The 20,990-nt window shown below is 46.5% G+C and overlaps 1 protein-coding gene across 3 annotated transcripts in view; it reads left to right on the plus strand.

Annotated features, from left to right (window-relative positions):
- Positions 1-20,990, plus strand: part of neurl1aa (neuralized E3 ubiquitin protein ligase 1Aa) — a 67,836-nt gene that overhangs the window by 36,264 nt on the left and 10,582 nt on the right. For 2 of the 3 annotated variants that reach the window (XM_085460501.1, XM_085460502.1), the window contains exons 2-4: positions 2,702-2,952; positions 3,212-3,533; positions 16,001-16,729. In XM_085460501.1, the coding sequence (XP_085316627.1) occupies positions 2,702-2,952; positions 3,212-3,533; positions 16,001-16,729 (1,302 nt within the window). Of the gene's footprint in view, positions 1-2,264; positions 2,393-2,701; positions 2,953-3,211; positions 3,534-16,000; positions 16,730-20,990 lie in introns of those variants that run through there. The other variant, XM_085460500.1, reaches the window with a different exon arrangement.

The following is a 20,990-nucleotide window of genomic DNA, read 5'->3' on the forward strand; positions in this document are numbered from 1 at the left end:
AAAAGGCCTCAGCCGTCTTCTTAAGTTCGGGGCCAGATAGAATAGCAGACATGCTGTGTAAAACTGTAGTGTTATTACAAGATAAACACAGACAAACACAAAGACGGACTACAAAGCGTGCTGTTGTCTTTGACTAAATATGTGGACTTATCAGGACTCTGCAGGACATCTGCTGCTGCCCTTGAGTTGGCTTTCATTGTTTCAGGGTCTGGTCAAATCAGGCAGGCCTCTGTAAAACTGAATGTTAATCATATAATTCTGGCAATTTTTGTAATGAGGCACCTGCCACAGTTTCTTTTCATATTCAAACGCTGTAATAGAGGCAGAATCACACTGTACATTTAATGTAGTGGACTGATGGACTACAGTTTCTTTCTCCTATCAATATGTAGTAGGGCTGCCACGATTAGTCGACTAGTCACGATTACGTCGACTATCAAAATCGTCGACGACTGATTTAATAGTCGACGCGTCGTTTGAAGCTTTGTAAGATCACAAAAGACGCAGGAATAAGTAGCAGGATTTAAGAGTGTAATAACGGACTGAAACAGAAGATGGCAGCACTGCATGTACAAGGATGTCAGCTGCCGTTAAACCCCGAAGAAGAAGTTGTGTCCCAGAATTCATAGCGCAGCCCAGCTCAGTTTCCAACAATGGCGGCAGCTAGTTAGTTTTAATATTACTCTTATTATTCTTTCTGGGTCACAAAATAAACGTTTAACATATTTTCAGGCGGGAATGTAGCTGTGTAAACCTCAAATATCTGCTCAGTTTATCAGGACACCGCATATTTTCAAAAGCGCTCCGACGTTTTCGGAGACGTCTGTTACCCACTAGCTCGTTAGCTAGCCGGGGGCTAGGCTAACTAGAGCCGTGACACCGGACTCCCGGCAAATCATTTTCAAACCCACCGCAGTCTTTCGCTACTCAGGTTAAACATGATACATAAGTCACTTAGATGCTCGAGAATATACTCCGGTGTCCTGTTATATTTTAGATAGCAAGGAGCAATCTGCAAATTTCATTAAAATTTAATAAACTATCATCTTGTCTTTATTTTTAGTTAGCACAGACCTTAAGCACTTAAAGCTGTAAGCTAATGATAGTTATATAAGAGCAGATGCTGCTGGTTCAATAAGCTGTATGTTTTACGTCCAATGGATGATGATCTGATTAATCGAGTAATCGCAAAAATAATCGGTGACTAGTCGACTATTAAAATAATCGTTTGTGGCAGCCCTAATATGTAGCCAGGCATTTCTGTGTTGAAACATTTTCAGCACAGCTGACTGGAGTTTGGTGGGGAAAAACTGAAACATTCAGCATAAACATCAGGATTTGCTGATGTTTATTGTGATGTATCAATCGCTCAGACCGGAGGAGATGGAATTTCTTTCTAGATGGCAAATCATACCCGGAGAAATCTATGAAAGAAGAGACAGCCAGACCAATTTCTCTGCTGACAGTAGCTCGAGTAGTCCATAATGCAACACAGCTATGAAACATGTAGTGCTTTGAGTCTGCAATAGGACTCTCAATAGATCTCTTATCTTACAATCACAGTTGGTATTGCTTTGAATTATTGCTGTGAGAGGATACAAGTGCAGTCTTTGTAGATACAGCTGGTCAGGTGAGGAAAACGCTAATCGCTAACTGATGTAAGCGGGGGCCTGACAAGCCGAGGGAAAGCGGGTACATCAGGAAGATGGATTATACCCCATAACCACAAAATACTGGAATGTTTAAACACAAATACAGAAACTTCTGGAAGGCATTTAGCATCTCAGAATGGTAACGTATTGAATATCAGATCAGTCGAATTTTGAGGATTCTCTCCTTCAAAGCTAAAAACTTCCTCTCAGCTCAGCTGCAGAATACTAATTTAGTCATTCTAACCTGGCGGTTAGTGGCCGTGGAAAATCTGTGAAAATTGCTCAAGTGCATGTTTCTAGTAGCTGCTCAAGTGCTGCGGTCACACTCCTCTCACTCGGACTCCATTCAGGCACTTCTGCTGCCCATGCATTTAATTATCAAGTCAGTCATGCCTTCCTCTGCGAGTCTTCTTCACCACCGGAAAGCAGCCATCGAACTGCTTCCCGGGTTTTGGGTTGAAGTGCATGACCAAGCGCGATATGTGATATTTAGTCTTGCTAGAAACTTGCAATTGACCTGTTTGGTTGGTTATTGGACTGCAAGAATTATACCATAACGTCAGTGTTAATTGGGTCAAATAATGTATATGCAATATGTTCAAACAGCATCATACTTCACACGGCTTCTACTGAGAATTTGTGGTCACAGATGTCCAACAGAGCGTCTCACGGCCAACGCGGACCATGTAATGCAGCCATTAGATTTCAGAATGGCTGTTTGTCTGGGAACAGCTCATTTTGTGAGTAACTAAAGAGCATCATTTGTCTTGGACATGTTTTTGAAAGTTTTCAGCCTGCAGGCCCAGTGTGATTATTGCTGATTAGCTTATTACTCTTCTACTCACAGATAATCAACAAAGAACCAAATCCTAGATGATATTTCCTTATCTGATGTCATTTTGTGTGATAACATTTTGAATTACAAACATCAGATGCTAACTGCATTGCTGGAACCTAACCTCCTGCTCCTAATTAGGACGTTTATTTGGTTTGTTTTCAATGAAATTCATGGCTTTGTTCTGCTCTTTTGTCTCTCGTTGCCTTATTAGACTCCCTTGGTGGCCCATTCCCGTCCACGTCACATCGATGTCACCACAAACCCAAGAGGTGCCTGCCTATCCACTGTGGCAGTGTCGGTGGGCCTCTCCCCATCAGCCCACTTCTATTCCATCCAAACGCCAAGGGGTCCCAAATTGTCATGGACCTTGCCCAGAAGACAGCAAAGAGGCAGGCCAGTTTCTGCAATGCCATCACCTTCAGCAACCGGCCCATCACGCTCTATGAGCAAGTCCGCCTCAAGGTACATTTTTCACAGAGTGGAGCACTTTTCCTCTCGAGTGTCTGAGAGCTTTTAAACTGTCAAAACTGTTGTCTTAGTTTTATCTTAGCTTGACAGTTAAAAGGTTTTGTCCCCCAGTGTAAACTCAAATTCGCTGTCTGTGTTGGATAGACGTGATGCAGTTATTGATTTAAAGCCTCAAAAAGCAGACGTTTCTATTCATGGAAACATTTTTATAATTTGATATTTTTCACGTACCAACAAGTTTTCTTCTTTGCAGATTACCAAAAAGCAGTGCTGCTGGAGTGGGGCTCTGCGTCTGGGCTTCACCGCTAAAGACCCCTCCAGAATAAACCCAGACAACCTTCCCAAGTACGCTTGTCCTGACCTGGTGTCTCAGAGTGGCTTCTGGGCCAAGGCGCTGCCCGAGGAATTTGCCAACGAGGGCAACGTCATCGCCTTTTGGGTGGACAAGAAAGGGAGAGTCTTCTACCGCATTAACGAGTCCAGTCCCATGCTGTTCTTCAGCGGGGTCCGCACGGCCGAGCCCCTCTGGGCCCTCATTGATGTTTACGGCCTGACCCGCGGCGTGCAGCTGCTAGGTAAGAACATGGTGGAGGGAATGAGGCGTGTCTTGATGGGCTTGGTGTGCATATCATCCAATAACAAAGTAAATAACTGTTTATAAAAGATCAAACCACCCTGCCATGTAGAAGGGCTCTGTGTCAGAATATTTAAATATAGTTAATAGAATTCAAACATGGCGCTTTTACCTTAGTCCGTCTTTATTTAGTCAAGATTTACCAAACTAATTGGAAAATGGTGGGTGTTCAATAAGAGCGCCCAGCTGCCTTTGTCCACCGGTCCCCACAGGCAGCTTAATCCAGCCCCAGTGCTGCGTTTCATGAGTAATTAGCTTTTGTCCTTCTAGAATAACCTTGAAGAAAAGTTCTTTCACAGCTGATCACCAAAAATCTTCAATTCAGAGTCTTTAATTTGTACATCTTAGCCCTGCATGCATCAACATCCAAGATAAGGATTGGAGAATGGTACCAATACATATTGCTTTAGATGTCATACACAGTCAGGTGAATGTGTTGGGAGCAATACGGAGACCCACCAACCTTCTGATTGGTGGATGACACACCTGCATCTACCTTAACCACGGTCACCTTCTTTTCTCGTCACTTTGAAAAACCTCTAAAGTGATAAGAAAGTAACCGGGTGTAAAGACAACCTTTCATGTTGGTGTTTTTACTTTTAACATCACTGCTGTTGAAAAAGTGAGTTCTCCTTTTGTTTACTGTATGTCTACAGGTTACTCACCCCGCTGCTGTGTGCAGTAAAGCCTTCGGCCAGCCTCAGAAATATTTGGCCCACATGTTTACACCAGAGCAGCGGAGGCACACTGTTGTGCATTATCCAGCTATGCTACGTAGCTTAGCATGCATACCCTGCGTACATAGCACAGGATAGTATGGCCGTGGCTTTGATGTGGGAACTTGTGTGCTCGTTCTTGTTTTCTCCTTCAGAGCGGATGCTGTTGTAAAAATACACCAGGGGTCACATGTCCCATGTTTGATTGTATTTGTGCTGGTTGACAATATCTCCTCCAGGCTGGCAGCGGCGGATGTGTAGTGTCCCGAGCATGAGGGGAATCCATATTCTTTGTTTTCTCTGTTTTTACACCATAATTGCTAAAAGTCTCGTTGCCGTTTGCAACATTTTTCCTACTCAGTCGGTGTTTGCAGGGAGGAAAAATGGTTATTAATGGTTGTTTCATTTTAAAGGAACATTCAAAAAAGGGTTCATGCACAAGCTGAGCTTAGCACCCGGAGCTTTAGGGTGATTAAACTCTCTGTCGAACATCTTTCTGAGATGCCTGACCCTCGAAGACACTGCTTCAAGCACCGTTTTAATCAGAAACTGGTCCTCTCCCCTTAAGCCTTCTGCTTAAGTCATCCTTACTGTCTTTTTACTGTCAGGCCATGTGCAGGGCTGCCTACAGAGTGAGTCTCAGGGGGCCTACAGACTGACATCTGCCCTCATAAACGGGAGCCTGTTCAGAGGGGGGGGCACTACCAAAGGCTGAGAGAGAGAAATGCATCACCCAGACCAGACACCATCTTTGTGATGGTGAAAGGCCAATTGTGTCAGCTCTGTGCATCACGTTTCTGTGCGTTTCAGGAACCTTTTTACTGCACAGGCCACATCCGAGGCTTTATTTATGGAGCAGCTACAGTAGTAGCTGTAGTCCTCGCCACTCTAATCGCTGTCTTGGATCAATTTGGTCTGGCAGTTGTGTACATTTTATCTTTAAGCCCCTTTTTTTATTTTAATTTGTGATGTTCACAGTTGTAACCAAGCTACAGCGCACCTGCCAGAGTCCCCTCTCAGATCAATAACATTTATTTTCTCTCCACGTCCGTCTCTAACAGCACTGCGTGAGATTATTCACTGTGCCTGCTTGGAAATGCTGTAATCCTCGCTACATAAAGAATGAATTAAAATTCTGTGGTGGATTAACCGTACAGCTTGTTTATGCAGCGCAACAGTTTCATAACGTACAGCAGCCTGTGGTCGTGTGTTCATTCAGTGGGGACAGTGATTCAAACGCACTGAAAAGCTTCCAGTATCTCTCCAAATCACCCATTCTGCCTGTCTTCATAGCACTTTACATGCTTCTTCTTCCAGCTGTTTCATTACGCTGCACAGTTACTGGCACCCAGTTTATTTAATGACTCTGATGCATTTACTGACTGTCAGTTCATATTTGGAGGGCTGTTTTCCTTTATTGAACGCTTACCTTAGGCAGGTGCTTTGCTTTATTGTGACTAATGGTAAAACAAGTGCAAGGCTGGTCTTGTCTCAGGTGCTCCCAGGTTGTTGCTCTGCAGCTCAGTGCTCTCACCTGCCGTTCTTACAGCCCACAGACAATTAATATTAGCTGCTCCATTTAATAAGTGGCTACATGCGTGCCTGACATCATCAGGGATCTGGGACAGTATCCCAGATCTGCTCCAGGGCATCACTGGCTCTTGGACAGTCTGAGGTGCTACCTGGTGGTGATGGATGGACTGAAACATCCCAGAGGAGTTCTGTTGGATTTAGGTCAGGTGTGAGGACCAAAAGTGCCCGTGAAATCCACCTGGAAAATCATCCTGTGTCATTGTTGCCCCTCTAGGGAACCTGACTGAACTTCAGCTCAAACTGATTTACAGCCCGTGCTGCTACTTCATAAAATACCAGATCAATAGCTTGATGCTCTGATGAAAGTGTTGCTTTAATTATTGGAGCAGAGTGTGCGTATCGTCCTGTTTCCTCTGTCACGCAGACACTTCTCTGTCCTGAGACCGCTGTGCTTCTCTTTGGGAGCAGTTCAGTAACATAAGTGTAAAACTCTGACTTTATGTTCAATCTGGCAAAACACTGCGATGTGAGTTTGTTATTAAAATTAAACGAGGTCATCTGACCTAATGTTAATACAAAACATCTTTTCTCTATTTTCAGTCAGTGAGATTTTAGAGAAGCTTAATCGTCATAATTTGATCCCACTGTTAGAAAAACGTTTCTTTTACCACGTCCAGGCCAGCGTGTCGAGCAGCCTCAGTGGGCTGCGAGTTGTCGTTTGTTCACCACCTCGAGGCTGTTCTGAGGTCGGCTCAGGATCGGAGGATGACCTCAGGTGACATTTAGGATGACTTTGATGTAGAACGATTGAAATGGGAACCGTGTCATACGATAGTCTGCCCCGCAGTAATCACCACGAGGGCGACACCACACACGAAGAGTCCGGGGGGGGGGGGCGATTTAGTGCTTTCACGCCTCCACGAGCGCGACGAGAGCAATTTTAAGATTTTCACCTGTCACCTTCCATGAAGCTGGGCCATAAAAATGATGGAGCGACTCCACTACGTGTACACACACGCAGCTTTGTTATACACGTGATTTCTTTTCACGTCAGTCTGCTTTGCCAGGAAAGTTTGGAGCCTTCGCAGCATACAAACATCTCTGTATTTTAGGCTCCTGCTGCAGAGAAAGGTGTCAGATATAGTTACTTCTCCGCTTAGAAGCCTGGGGTAGCGAGTGATTGACTGCACCTGGCTCGAACGGGGCAAACACAATATTGTGGAGGTTTGCCAGGATAATCTTTTGGGCAGACCGAAGCCGTCCCCACAGGCTTGAAATCCAACGAGCCACAAAGGCAGTTTAATATACACTGATTTCCCGGTTCCTAGGGTTAGCCGTCACTCTCGTACGCACGCACACACACACAGCAGGACTTTACTTGACATCGGGAAGGAGGTTGAGTATCTGAGTAATTCCAGCTGTTGTGAAGCCAGCAGGACTCAGATTGTATGAGTCAGTCACTGTGGAGCTTTAATCAAGACGGGCCCTCTGTGGGACTTCCCTGAAGGACGAGAGAGAATAAAGTCTGATTGCAAAGCCTCAAGGCCGCTAACACCTCTCGACCGGGCTGACTCAGAGTAGGTGTTGGCCAATCTAGCTGTCACCCCAAAGAAGCACAGCAGTTAATTTAGTTCATACAAAACATGGGAGAGAGGAATGGAGGAAAGCTGTAGTTACACTCTCCAAAGAGCCTCTGATATCTGCAGTGTTTTCAGCTTTCCTCAAGTGATGGATTGAATTACGGGGTAGCTTTGGACTGGAGAATGAGGTCCCACTGAGCCAACAGGAAGCAAAAACACTTGCTGTCACTCAAAACACTTGCAGTTATGAAGGTGGCGCCGATTTTAAACTCTAAACCATGAAACGTGGGGCAGTGGCGTGCTGAAAGCCGCACGCTCCTCTCGCTTACGTAACCTCGTGTTATTCTGCAGGACGACTCCGCAGAGACCGCAGAGCTGTGCTTTTGTACAAAGATGACAGATGTGCACGAGGTGTAAAGAAGTGCAGCGAGAGTAAAACAATGTGCGAAGCTTTGACGGATGAAGGCGCAGCAGGAGCGGCTCTTTGTTTACGTCTTTCACGAGATGTGTCAGAGCTAGCTTATCTCTGACAGCGTGTCGGCGTGCGAGGCGGGGTCGTCCCGTTCTGAACCGTTCGCAACACGACAGCCTCGGTGAGGCTAAAGTGAGCGATGCCACCTCTGATAGAAACTGCATCGCTCATGTGCTCCCGGGTAGCTTTGCAGCAGGTGGAAGAGCAGCTGAAAGCAGGTTTCCCTTGACTGATGTTAAAAATGTTGGAAATGGTGATAAGGCACAATATTTGTCTTTTTTCTTTGGAGCTGTCAAAATAAAATGCAGCTCGCATCTGGCAGCGTTTAACACTGACGTCCGACACCTGATTAGTCACTGCAAAACACGGATAAACTTCAGACGCTGTCGTCAACTTTACTCAAGACTTCTGAGAAGTAATGTGACATTAAAGAGTTTCCCTGCAAACTGGCGTAATGAACATGCTGGTAGTTTTACTGTTTCAGTCTGTTTGATATCAGTGGGCTAAAAACAGCTTTCACCACTTTCCAGATATCTCGTGATCTCTGCTGTTTTAGCTCTATTGCATTGCTCTAATGATATCATCTGACAACATTACCCTGTGCCGTCAAATCTCTAATGTTTCATTAACTTGCTGTCATTCAGCAGTAGAAGAATATTTCTTGTTTTTTCTTCGGAAACTCTCGAGCCTTTTACCAGAAACCTCCCTGCTCCTCGTCCTGGTCGTCTTCTTAGAATTTGGTCCCTAGAAGAAGTTTATGAAAGCGGGGCTAGATTCTTGGCTTTGCATGAGGGTCTGTTTGTCACAGTGGGAAGAAAGTGGGACTCACCGAGTGAGTCTATAAAGAAGACAGTCTGGTTTCTTTTGCCAAAGCCACACACACTATCTGCAGTGAAAAACGTTCTATACATCGAATGACGAGATGAGAACGCCGCGTGATGAGACGTGACAAATCTTAATTATTAAAGTCCAAAAGTGTGTTCAGAGAATAATAAACACTCTTTTCTTTCGGACACAGCGACCGAGTCTGATCTCCTCTGTCTCCCTCCGTACTGTACTCTGGCACCGACGCAGGAACTCCGCCAACTTCTGGAGTGACAGGAGTCTATTAGCTGTGTTTGAGTTCTGCGGCGCGGGTTCCCCTACTTCTGGGAGAAACCGACTGCTTTCAGTGAAATGATGATTTGATTGCTGCGAGCACTTGACTGGCGCTGGTGTTTGACTTGGCAGGATTCAGCCTCCCAGTTACTAGCGGCACTTACAAATCCTGACGCTTCACACAGGCCCTCCAATAAAAATACACAAAGCAGAAAAGATGGTGTAAATCTGCTCTTTTTCTCTTCTCATTTAGGAAATGTAGTGGGTTCAGTGTTGTAAAGACCTCAAGACACCAAGCAAAGCAAATTTAGCAACGCTGTGTTTCTTGGCTAAACCGAGCTGCGTATAATTCATGATGGCTGTTGGTGAGAGAGTTCAAAGGCTAAGAAGAGTAAACAGGATTTGTATGATTTGGCATTTACGATTCGTTTCAAATGAGCGTGCTTTGGCTGAGTCGGGCTCTCTGTAAGCGCTGAGCGGTCCAGCAGAGAACTTTTAACAGGGGTAAAGTAGCGGTGACTCATCGAGATTCATGTCGACTGATTCTTCTCAACTCTGGGTAAAATCGGACCAAACAGAGTTCAGATCGCGATGCTCAGTGGAGACGCTGCCAGAGTCTCAGTCGCCCTCCGAGTCTTTTGGGGAATCGGTATCTTAATCGAGCGTAGTGTTACTTTGGGCTCGGCTCGCTCTTCCACACATCTCACAGTGGGTGTACTGTTTAAGCAGTTACGGCACATCTGCAAGCCACCTTGGAGCCCACCACTCCCCCACTTCCTTTTCCTGCAGCTGCTGTTTAGCTTCTCTTTCACCTCCAGGTTTGGTTTGAAAAGCACAGTTTCCAACAGTAAACAGGAGTTTAAACCCTGTAACGATCCCCCAGAGGAGGCTTTAATGCTTGAACGGTAACCCTGTGAGGTAAACTAGGATCGCTTGGATAGTTTTCACACTGTTATGTCAAATTTGTCTCTATTTTAAGTTCACTGACTTCATCAGTGTCACAGGTGTTGTCAGTGATATCTTTTCTTTGCTACTGCTTTTCCATATATTTACCATTTAGTTAATTAGCAATGAAAATCATTGTTATTCCAAAATAACTGATATAAGTCACTGTTTTTTATCTGAGTGCTGATGTTTCTCGTTTTGTTCTCCATGTTTAGATGTTCCTACATTTCCTTTAATGTTGTCATTGTAACAACATGAGTCGGAATAATCTATACATATACTTAAAAGTAGGATTTGTGTATTTGGTCTGTGAAAAGGTGTTTTAAGCCCTGACCAAACAGTTTGGGTGCCTAAATCTAAATGGAGAGTAAAAATGACAGTAAGTTGAAATATAATCCAAAAATAATGGTGACTGAAAATGAACCTTAAACATTTTTAAATATGCATTTTAAAAGGAAAGAGAACACTACAAACAGCCGACGACGGGAACCCGAGTTTCCTCTCAGAATGGATGTGAACAAATTTAGGACGAAGTGGAAAAACTCAAAGGACAAATGTCCCAGCATTTAGACAGAGCCTGGACTGTCAGCTGATTTAAAGTGTTAGATTTTTAAACATGCCAAAAGAAGGAAATGCACCAATAAAACAAAAAACAGGTCTAAGAATAGACAACGCGTAAATTTTAAGAGTTGTGGACCTCGTCAGGGTTTCACAGAATACAAGAAGCATAAAGTAAACCTTTAAACTCATAGAGGAAGTGACCCCGACAGACATTTATGTTTTGTGTGGCTGGAAACGACGTGTGAACGAGTTGTGAGTCTAAACATTAGCTGAAAGACACTAAAAGTAAGCAGAGCTATGCATGAATCCTGTGAGCTGGTCTGAAAGAAGCACCTTTCACATTAGACGGTTCATTTTCCAACAGTGATGAATGCACTCTCCTCCATATGTGTGCAAGCAGAGTGCTGGATGTTTGTGGAGGGGCTGTCGGTCTCCTCGCAGTAATAATTAGCCTTTCTCCGTGTGCGAGCACGGGAATAAAACTGGGGGGCTTTATTATAAGAACCTTATGATGGAGGTTATTAGCGCCGAGGTCTTGGCATGCCGATTGGCAGAGACACGGCGGCACATGCTGAATTCTGCCGATGACCTAAGGGACGGGGCTTTTGTGACTTACCGGGCATTTTGCCCGGCTCTTTGTTATGGCCATGTGTTGCCCTGAGAGCATGCTGCTCTTTCGAAAAGCCCCGGGTTCAAAGCCTCCCAGCCCGATTGGGGACTGGGGATTGGGCCAGTGCCAGGGAATAAAGAACTCCCAAACATCTAGCACAAAGACCCCTCTGACTCCATCCCTCCCTTCTACTGTCCCTCTCTTGCTCTTGTTTTATATCCTGCTCGCTCTCTCGCTTGGCCAGTCGGTCTGCGTTGTTTTAATCCCCAGGTCGGTCACTGCCGAGCTCCACGCTGCCTCTTTCTGTGTTGTCTCCCTCACTCCGCTTTATCTATTCATAACAAAAGCTTCCCGGATATCCAGCTATACCTTCCAGCCCTCTTAGCTGATCCCAGCTGGACAGTTCCCTTCACATCTGCAGACACCCTCCCCGAGTCCTCTTCTCTCGCTTTCAAATCTCTTCAGGATCCTTCTTTTCATTGTCTTTCCGAGTTCCAGCTCTCCCTCTCAGTCTCTCCATCTCTGCTGACATCAGATGAAACCCTCCACAGACTGTGGATAAAGATAAGCCCTGTGAGATAGACTGTGTGCGTGAGAGAGAGTAAATCCTCCACCTCCAGCCCCCCACACCCTCTCTCCAACACCGGCTCAAACCCCTGGCACGTTCCTTCTGCTCAGGCTAGCAAAGCCGCTAAGCCAGCCTCTCCCTCTATCCGCCTCCCCATGCGCAGCATTAGCTAACCTGCTTTGTGGCTATTCGCTAATTAAAAACATTTACGGTGCTAGCCTGCGCGGGCCAAAACGGGCACGCTGCCATTCTCCACTGACCCGCCCACCCCGCCGATTCCCGTCTATGCACTCGCGATAGATCAGCCCAACAGGTGCTACGTTTGGTTTGCAGCTCACTCAGAAGTGAAGAATCAGGTGATTCTGCTTCATTTCTCCAGCTCCTCCAGGCTCACAGTCAGCAGCTGCAGTGTTAGAGAGACGTGAGCGCACACACTCACACAAATGCAGTGTTTAATGCAAAGTGAAGAAAATGTGGCATCGGCCAATAGGAGAGCATCTGTGAGTGGCGGCTTTGAAAGGGACCAATAGGACAAAAGGCCTGTATCAACTAAAAACGCAGGTGCACCATGATTAGCGGGCAGCAGCTGGTGAGGTCGCAAACGGACACGGGCACACAAACGCATGCTGGGCACACACACACACACACACACACACACACACACACACACACACACACACACACACACACACACACACACACAGTAAATGTTCTGCAGTCCTTTCAGAGCTCTCTCTGTCCTCCCAAGCTAACAACGAGCATTAGGAGCACATGCGGTACGGCGTTGCTCCGTCTCTCCGGCCTTTGATGAATAAAAAAGCAGAGAGAAGAATACACTGTGCCCAATCTGGTATGAGTTTGAAATGACTGCTCTTTGAAAAGTGAGGGAGGAAGGGGAAGAGAGTGAGACGTAAAAGGGAACATAAACCTTGAGAGGAGCTTCACAGGGGAAAAGCTGATAAAAGATGAGTTTTTTAGAGAAATAAATTTCCCGTGTATATGGGTTAATGTTCACACATTCTGCATTTGCATCAGCGCGACACTGAAGGTGCGAGAGAGGGAGATGATGTGCGGCTCTTTGGAAGCCTCCATCAATTCCTTTCTACACAAATCCAGCACCGTCACGGGCAGCACCACCCCCTCCTTTGCCGGCTTTGCTCCTCTCGCTGTTATCCTCCCTCGAGGCATGCCATCATCAGCTCCAGTCCCGGAAGTCTTGCAACAAAGTCTGTCCCATCGTAATCCAATTTGCGACAGAGTGATGGGCAGCAGATAACTGCAAGAGGCACGCAATTTGGTTTGGTGATGTCATTCACATCCCCCACTGAGTCAGAGCGACCGGGCGGCATGCCTAAAAGGAGAGGCTTTCCCTCATCATCAGTGAGTGAAATGTAAGGCTTCATCAAGGAGTCTTTGCTTCATTAAAGGTCTCCCTTCAGCAAATGAAGCTCCAAGGAAACTGCATAAAATCCAGAAATGGACTACGTGGCTGATTGAGCTGTTCAATTAAAACCCAACATCCCAACATCCACACGTCGTCAGGCCGTTCATTTGCACAGAATCTCCTCTAAGCCCTGGTTTTCATGGAGGCTGAGAGTCCATCAGTGTGGGATTGAAAACTGAGAAAGTAGATGAAATTCAAGCTAGTCATCTACAGCTAGCCTCGGGGACTCTGGGGAAACTGCTGCACGCTTCTGAGCAGAGGTGTTTAATGGTTGATTAGCAGTCTTTGGGAGTCGCCCTGTGCACCAAAGGCACTGTCCTCTCCGTTTTATCCCTCGCTGAGAAATCAATTAGCACGATTACAAGGCCTTAGTCCCATTAAACATTAATCACAGGGCGTCACGGTCTGAGTTAGCAGCTAGCTTTAATCGACGACTGACACGATGGTCTCGGCTTTACAGCGCACGATCTCATCAGACGGCATTTCAGCGATGATGCAGAAAATCAGACGTGTAACTCTCAGAGGATGGAGCGCCGAGCAGACTGCTGTCATCTCCACTTCACTCCAACATATCACAGACTGATATTTGATGCCAGTCAGCGTCTCTGTAGATGAGTGAGATATCCTCTTAGGTGATCGTTTTATTAATGTGTGACGGTGGAGCTTGGATCAGGGAATGAGGAAAACTCTGAAATGTGTCAGTGATTATCCAAAACAACAGATTCAAATGAAAGTCAAAGGAGGTAGAAGACGGACGAATTCTGCTTCCACCTTTTTATTTGGACAATATCCAGAGTATGCAATGATGCCGTGATCCAGTCGTCTGAATCTTGGTCGCTGACCTGAAAACTGATCTGAAAATCTCATCTGTGCCAGCAGCAGTAGAGTTTAAAGGTCAGTGACTGATGGGGATGAGTCGGTTTACTCCAGCAGCATCGGCTGTATGAAACAGAGGCGCGCAGCCTGAACAGTGGAGCCAATGCGATGGTTTCACCCTGTCAGCAGAGGGCAGGTTTTCTGGGTGTGGAGGCACAAAAATGATCTCTTACTTCATTCATGACCTCATTAAACACTTTTCTGATCTCTGCTCTCTGTTGTGAATCTGATGTGTTTTTAACATTTAGAATGAAATAGACCTTCAAATGGAGCGAGACTTTGGAGGGTAACCTCAATGCTCCAGTTTCCAGTAGGAAAAACCAACTGGTGATGTCCATCTTCCATGTACACTGGGCCTGATCAACTTGAAGGATAGATCTGCTTTTTAGACTTGTTTACATCCAGTTTCCATTTTTATTGGGACAAAATTCCAGTAAAGTGGAGGACAAGGATGAGACCAGCTTTGAGACTGAAAGAGAGGTTTTGTGCTGGCACTTTCACACAGAGTCCGCTGTAGGACGTAAAGGACATAAAGACACCGTTTCTATCCTTGACAGCATGTTGAGTCTCATCCCTAGTTCTGTGTGTTGTATGTCACGGTACCTTAGACTGCTTTTAACTGCCGGTGTTACGCTTCTGTATGAACAGTTGTAAATCTGAAACCTGATTCAATCAGTTAAATTAATTCCACAATTTGAAGCTAATCTCAAATTTACTCGGTCCTGATGATGGAGGCTTCCTGCTTCGGGCGGCCCTGTCAATGGGACTGTCCTGACTCTCTCCTTTTTGGCTTGTGTCCCTGTCAGCTGTGGGATCATAAGAAGCTTGGCTGTTCTGGTTTCCCCGCTGCAGCTCACAGTTAGCAGCCCGTCCTGCGGCCCTGGTAATTAGGGCTAAGAGGTTTATCTGAAGTCAGAGCTCTCAGGTCCTGGACAGATAGAGCTGACCAGGACTCGAGACTCTCCAGAGACCGTCGGTGGCTGTTTCTCATCCTTGGACCTCCTGCACCTCCCCAGCCCACTGTTTTAATAAGTGCCTCTTGTTTTGACTGAGGGTCTCTCAGTATCATCTAAGAGGAACAGGAGGTCATTTTCTTTTTTTCTTTTTTCGTCTTGGTCTCGTTTGGCGTTCAGCTCTGCAAATACATCTCACACAAACCCAAGCTTGAGGAGCTGGGCGCTGTCAGCGTGTTGGGCTAATTTTACCCCTACCACCAGGCCAGGAGGGGCGAGGTGGGAGGGCGAGGTGGGAGGGCACATTAAGGATGTTATTTTAAGCAGCTGAGTCAGCGCATAGGATGGGAAGCAACCTGAGAGTTTATCAGAGGTGTGCATTTGTCTGTATGTGGCCACTACACTGCTATTAAAGACATATATTGGTATATATTAATAGATGTCTGTGGAGTGATACTGTACTATGGAGTGCAAGGAATGCAGCCAGCACACACCCCAACACACACACACACTTGTTTTCATATCTTAGTGAGGGCATCTCATTGACATAATGCTTTCCCGAACCCCCTAACCATAATCATAACCCTGACAAGAAAACCACATTTTGAGCCTTAATAATTTTGGGGGGGATTTTGGTCCCCACATAGATATGTAAACATGCTGACTGACACACACACACACACACACACACACACACACACACACACACACAGCCTCCTTGCTCTCTGACACCGTGCAGCATTGTACACCTGTGCAGATGCAGGAGCGACCCACTACTGTCTTTAATTCCTTTAAACACACTTCCCGACACTCTGCCTCAGCACCGAGTAATCACCCCTACCTTGCTACCAGCTCATGCTAGTGAAATGAAATTGCTCTTTTATTATCGTTATCATGTTGTCAGACCAGCTGCAGATTCAGCCCTTCTCTTAGTGCTGTTCAGACTTGGTGAGCTGCAAACTTCATTCCCGCAGGCTTTAGGAAAATTGCTAATCAGAGCAAAACTCAGCAGTGCTGATTTAAACCGCTGTCCTCTCCTCCTCCTCTTCCAGACAGCGAGATTGTTCCTGCAGACTGCCTGCGTCCACGCTCCTTCACCACGGTGCGCTCCTCCTCTCTGCGGCGTGAAGCGGACGACTCGCGCCTGTCCGTCAGCCTGTGCGACCTCAACCTGCAGCAGGAGGACGGTGGCCCAGCCCACAGCCGCTCCCACCGCCACACCCTCCACCTGGCCTCCACCTCCTCCTCCTCCAGCTGCCCCATCCCGCAGAACTCCCTCAATTCCCAGCAGTCCTCCCTCCTACCGTCCACCCTGGAGAGCGACCTCCACTTCCACCAGCTGCGCGGCGCCCACATTAAGACGCTGGACGAGCAGACGGTGGCGCGATCCGAGCACGCGCGTGAAGAGCGCACGCTGGTCTTCACGAACCGGCCACTGCGCATCGGCGAGACAGTGTTCATCAAAGTCACCAAGTCGAGCCCGGCGCGCTCGGGCTCTCTGTCTTACGGTGTGACGTCCTGCGACCCGGCGGTGCTGCGCCCCAGCGACTTACCCTACAATCCCGAGGCCCTGGTGGACAGGAAGGAGTTCTGGGCGGTGTGCCGTGTGCCGACGCCTCTACAGAGCAGTGACATCCTGGGCTTCTTGGTCAACCAGGAGGGGGAGGTCATCCTCAGCCACAACGGCGCCAACGTGGGCATGCAGGTGTGCGTGGACAACTCCCGCCCGCTGTGGATGTTCTTCGGCTTGCATGGTGCAGTGACACAGCTGAGGATTCTGGGTAGGTTACCATAATAACAAAGGTTAAACTACTTTTAGGCCCCTGGCATTTTGTGTGATTGTAGGTCTTTATCTTATAATGTAAAGCAAATGAAAGTTACACATCAGAGGAACAAACTGCTCCATTATAACAGATATTATTGGACTTCTCCAAAGGACTGAACAGCTCTAAGACGGTGATGCTGAACTGTGAGCCTTTAGTTGCCACCCGGCTTGTGACCAGTTTCACTAAAAGAGGCAGAGGCCCAGGTTTGAGCGCCTCGGGCTGTTTTCCGAGTGTTGTTCCCCAGATGTTGTCTCCACCCTCTCCTGATCAAAGTAAAGCTGAATTATTTATCACGCAGGTTTGCTGTCAGTCCTTGTCCTGGTTTCATTGAACATAGCATTTGTTCAGGTGAGAAATCAAGCTCAGCCACGGTCCCACATCAGCTGATGGCTCAGCTGATTATCCTTCTACACATCCAGTTAGCGAGACTTCAGCTGCCTACATTTGCAGCACATCTGTGAGGTGCTTTGTACTGAAGCCCACCTCACGTGTTCCCTCACGTTTGTAGCTGCTGCTGCTTCCCCACCTTTGGGTTGCCACCCAGCGAATGAACATCAAGACAAATAACATTCTCAAAGTATTTAAGAGGGTCCAGAACTCTTAGAAAGGCTCCTCAGTTCAGGTCTTGCATAAGGACTGCTTCACAACACTGGTCCCTGCATCTGAAAAAGGTGACCAAGTGTCTGTTTGCTGGTCCTTTTGTTTTTTTCAGACCCTCTGACGTGTGAACATACGTGTTTGCTGTGACAGGAAACAGAGTCCGTAAGAAACTACGTCACAGAGCACTAACAGGTAATCTCACTGATCACCTGTCCCAAAAAACCTTTAAACTCTGGCCTGCGTTCAGAACCACAGTAGCACAACATCGGTGAAAGGTGTGCTGCCAGCAGAGCAGTCGAACACTGAACACGAATCAACCTTCGATGTAGGAATCAGTCAAATATATGGAAGCTCCTGTCTGCGTTTCCTCTGCCAAATGAGAGGTTCGGCTGATTGTTGGTACTTTAACTGTGGATTTTCTGCTCTGGATTTCATTTTCTTACTGGCGCTCGTAGCAGAACGCTTTAAAACGAAGCTAATATATTGTGAACGCAGCATCAAGAGCTTTGATACGAAACTCAGATATTTAGGACGTGTACACTCCTAATGATCTCACCATGTTCTCTTTGGAGTTTCTTTGAGTTTTTATTATTTAACAGGGGACAGTGTTGTTAATGAGGAGATGAGAACGGGCCAGATTTTAGCAACACAACAAACGTGCAACACAACAAAAGAAAAAGTTACAATGCTCCAAGATTTATTCCTCCATTATACGTCAGGATGTCCAAATGTGGCGAGGCACCCCACGGTCCCCCCCCTAGTGGTGGCCCTGGTGCCAATCGGTCAGTTTTTATTTTTTAATTTATTATTTTAAGACATATCTGCAAGTGTCACTAGTGCTCCGCCTCCTGTATGTGGAGCAACGAGCACCTTTTGTCTTTGACTGCACGCTCTATTCTCCGTGGCAGAGTAATTGATGGTGAGAATAGCCATCCATTTAGCTCAGCGATGTGTCCGGAGGTCAAGAACTTACAGATCAGTGTATTGATCTTAATTTGTCTCGGCTCCCCACTTCCTCCCTGGGGTCCAAATCTATTTGTGTTAAGTGTTGAACGCTCTGACAGTGAGGCGGCTGAGGAAAACAACTTCTCAGTCACGGTCATGACTCTTTATTCACCAGAGGGTCAAGAGTTAGCGAGAGCGCTCTATTACTCTTGTTTGTCACAATATTTATAGCAGACGTCCCATAAAGCAGGAAGACTCTAAACACAGTCATAGGATTAGCGAGAGGAGTAGACTCTCAGAGGAGACGAAAAACAGGAAGAGAGCGAGCAAAGGTGGAAAAGTGGCCACGAGAGGCTTCGGTGTGACCGAGACGACGTGAGGTCTCAGCAGGCCGGACACTTCGCCTGTGCGTCAGGGCACCGGAGGTTTGTTTATGGGTTGATAATGACAGGAAAGTGTGTGCACTTCACTTTGCCCTGCCAAACATATACTGCCTGTCCTACAGGTGCATGTGAACGCCGTCTGCTATTAATGCAGCGGTTAAGAGGCGTGGCAGCCCAAACAGCTACGACCTTTCAGAGGTGTCACGAGTGTTTGTGTGGAGGAAGAGCATCTATAAATACCTGCTGCTTTTCTTCACCAGCAGCGGAAGAGGAAGCCGAGGTTAAAAGAAGTTAGAGGGGAATAACCTGCACTTTAACCAGCTCATCATCAAAAGCCTCTTTGAAATCTCAGTTCTGCATGTTCGCTAATGTGGCCCTCTGTTAGCCTGACCCAGAGTAACGGTGACAGCTACGTCGATACGAATCACAGCGAGCTTCAGTGAAGCTCTGTGTAGAAAGCCCCTTTCCTTCCAGCTGATTGGCTGTTAGGCTCTTGTTTTTCATTCCAAACACATCTAAATGTCTCCTTTGTATCGGCTCTTATTACACCAGGAGGTCACAGATTTTACTGTTAAATTACATTTTGACTACGACTATCTGCACCGCAGGCCATCTGGTTGGTCTGTGTGGACTTCCAATAATCGTTTACTGAAAACGGAAAGCCTTGGTAGCGCATCAAAACAGGAAGCTCAGAACAATGAAAGCGGTCCAAGGCGCGTTTTCTTATCGAGGCCCATCTCGGAAGTCCCGCCGAGGTGCGAATCATCTTTACTTTCCAGCTGCTTTGAATTAGGAAATGCCTCTTATCTCAAAGTTGTAACGGCCTGATTTATTGCTCTGTGTTTACTGGAGAGCAATTTAGCTCTCAGTTGAAGCTGAATTCAAACCACGCCTGCTAGAGGGAGAGACGTGTCCCAGCGGGCTCCTCGTCTTCGGGACGGCGGGATCAAACAGTCGTCGCTTCAAACAAAGCGTGAAGTAAAGGACCTTTTGTGAAAGCGACAGCTGTAGTCAAACAGGCACACGAGTATATGTGAGGTGAGCTGAGAGAGCTCAGACGGGGTAATGACACCGAGGATGAAATCAATACTGAATCAGTTCTGTTAGCCTTAACGACAGGAGGCTTTTAGAAGTTTCTCATTACAGTTTGAAGAATGCCGTGTTTAACTGTATATGTGCATCAGTGTGTGTCTCTCTCTGTCAGAAGATTTCCATATCAGTCTTGATATTTAAAGGTGCTCTGTGGAATTTCCTCAGAAACGAGGCTGTGTACATTCAGCGCTGTTCACAGAAGCCCACAGTGGACATTCTCATCGTCTTGAATGCACACTTCCTCACGGTTCCTCGTGCGTTGAGCAGAGGTTGAATCATGCTCGAGGATTTTAAATCATGCACGTGTGCTAGCTAGTAGTTTAGGTGTGCTAGTAGTTTAGCTAGCACATCTGGGGCGATCGTGGCTCAAGAGTTGGGAGGGCCCCTTGTAATCGGAAGGTTGCCAGTTCGAGCCCCAGCTTGGACAGTGTTGGTCGTTGTGTCCTTGGGCAAGACACTTCACCCGTTGCCTACTGGTGGTAGTCAGAGGGCCCAGTGGCGCCAGTGTCCGGAAGCCTCGCCTCTGTCAGTGCGCCCCAGGGTGGCTGTGGCTACAATGTAGCTGCCATCACCAGTGTGTATATGCGTGTCTGAATGGGTGGATGACTGGATGTGTAAAGCGCTTTGGGGTCCTTAGGGACTAAGTAAAGCGCTATACAAATACAGACCATTTATCATTTACGTTTCCTGACATGGCTAAATCTATGTCAGAAATCTTTATTCTATCAAAGGTATATTTGTGCAAATGTGCATGAATCAGTGAGCCACTTAATGACAACCTCTGCTCATGCGTTGACCAGAGGCTGAGTCATCCGCAAGGATTTTAAATCATGCACATTTGCTAGCTAGCAGTTTAGCTAGCACACGTTTCGTGACATGGCTAAATCTATGTCAGAATTCTGCCAAAGGTAAATGTGTGCAAATGTGCATGAATCAGTGAGCCACTTGATGAAACATTTGCTTATAGTCCTGCTAGCGGTCTTTAATAATGTGCCTTGCTATTTTGAGAACCAAAGTGTCAAGTCTGGGCACATGCAGTGCGTTATAGGTGTCTAAATGGTGTACGGTAGCAAATATTTTTTTTTTTACTATTGAAATTTATGCACTACACAAGTATGCTAGTGTCGACATGCTAGTGCCAGCACTGAGACACAATCTTGGAATGCTGAATTAAAACAAAGTTAAGTCGATTTTGT

Source organism: Copadichromis virginalis, linkage group LG6 (assembly GCF_057382275.1).
Source record: "Copadichromis virginalis isolate Kocher_CV1m ecotype Utaka linkage group LG6, C_Virginalis_male_GT1.1, whole genome shotgun sequence".
Taxonomy (NCBI): Eukaryota; Metazoa; Chordata; class Actinopteri; order Cichliformes; family Cichlidae; genus Copadichromis; species Copadichromis virginalis.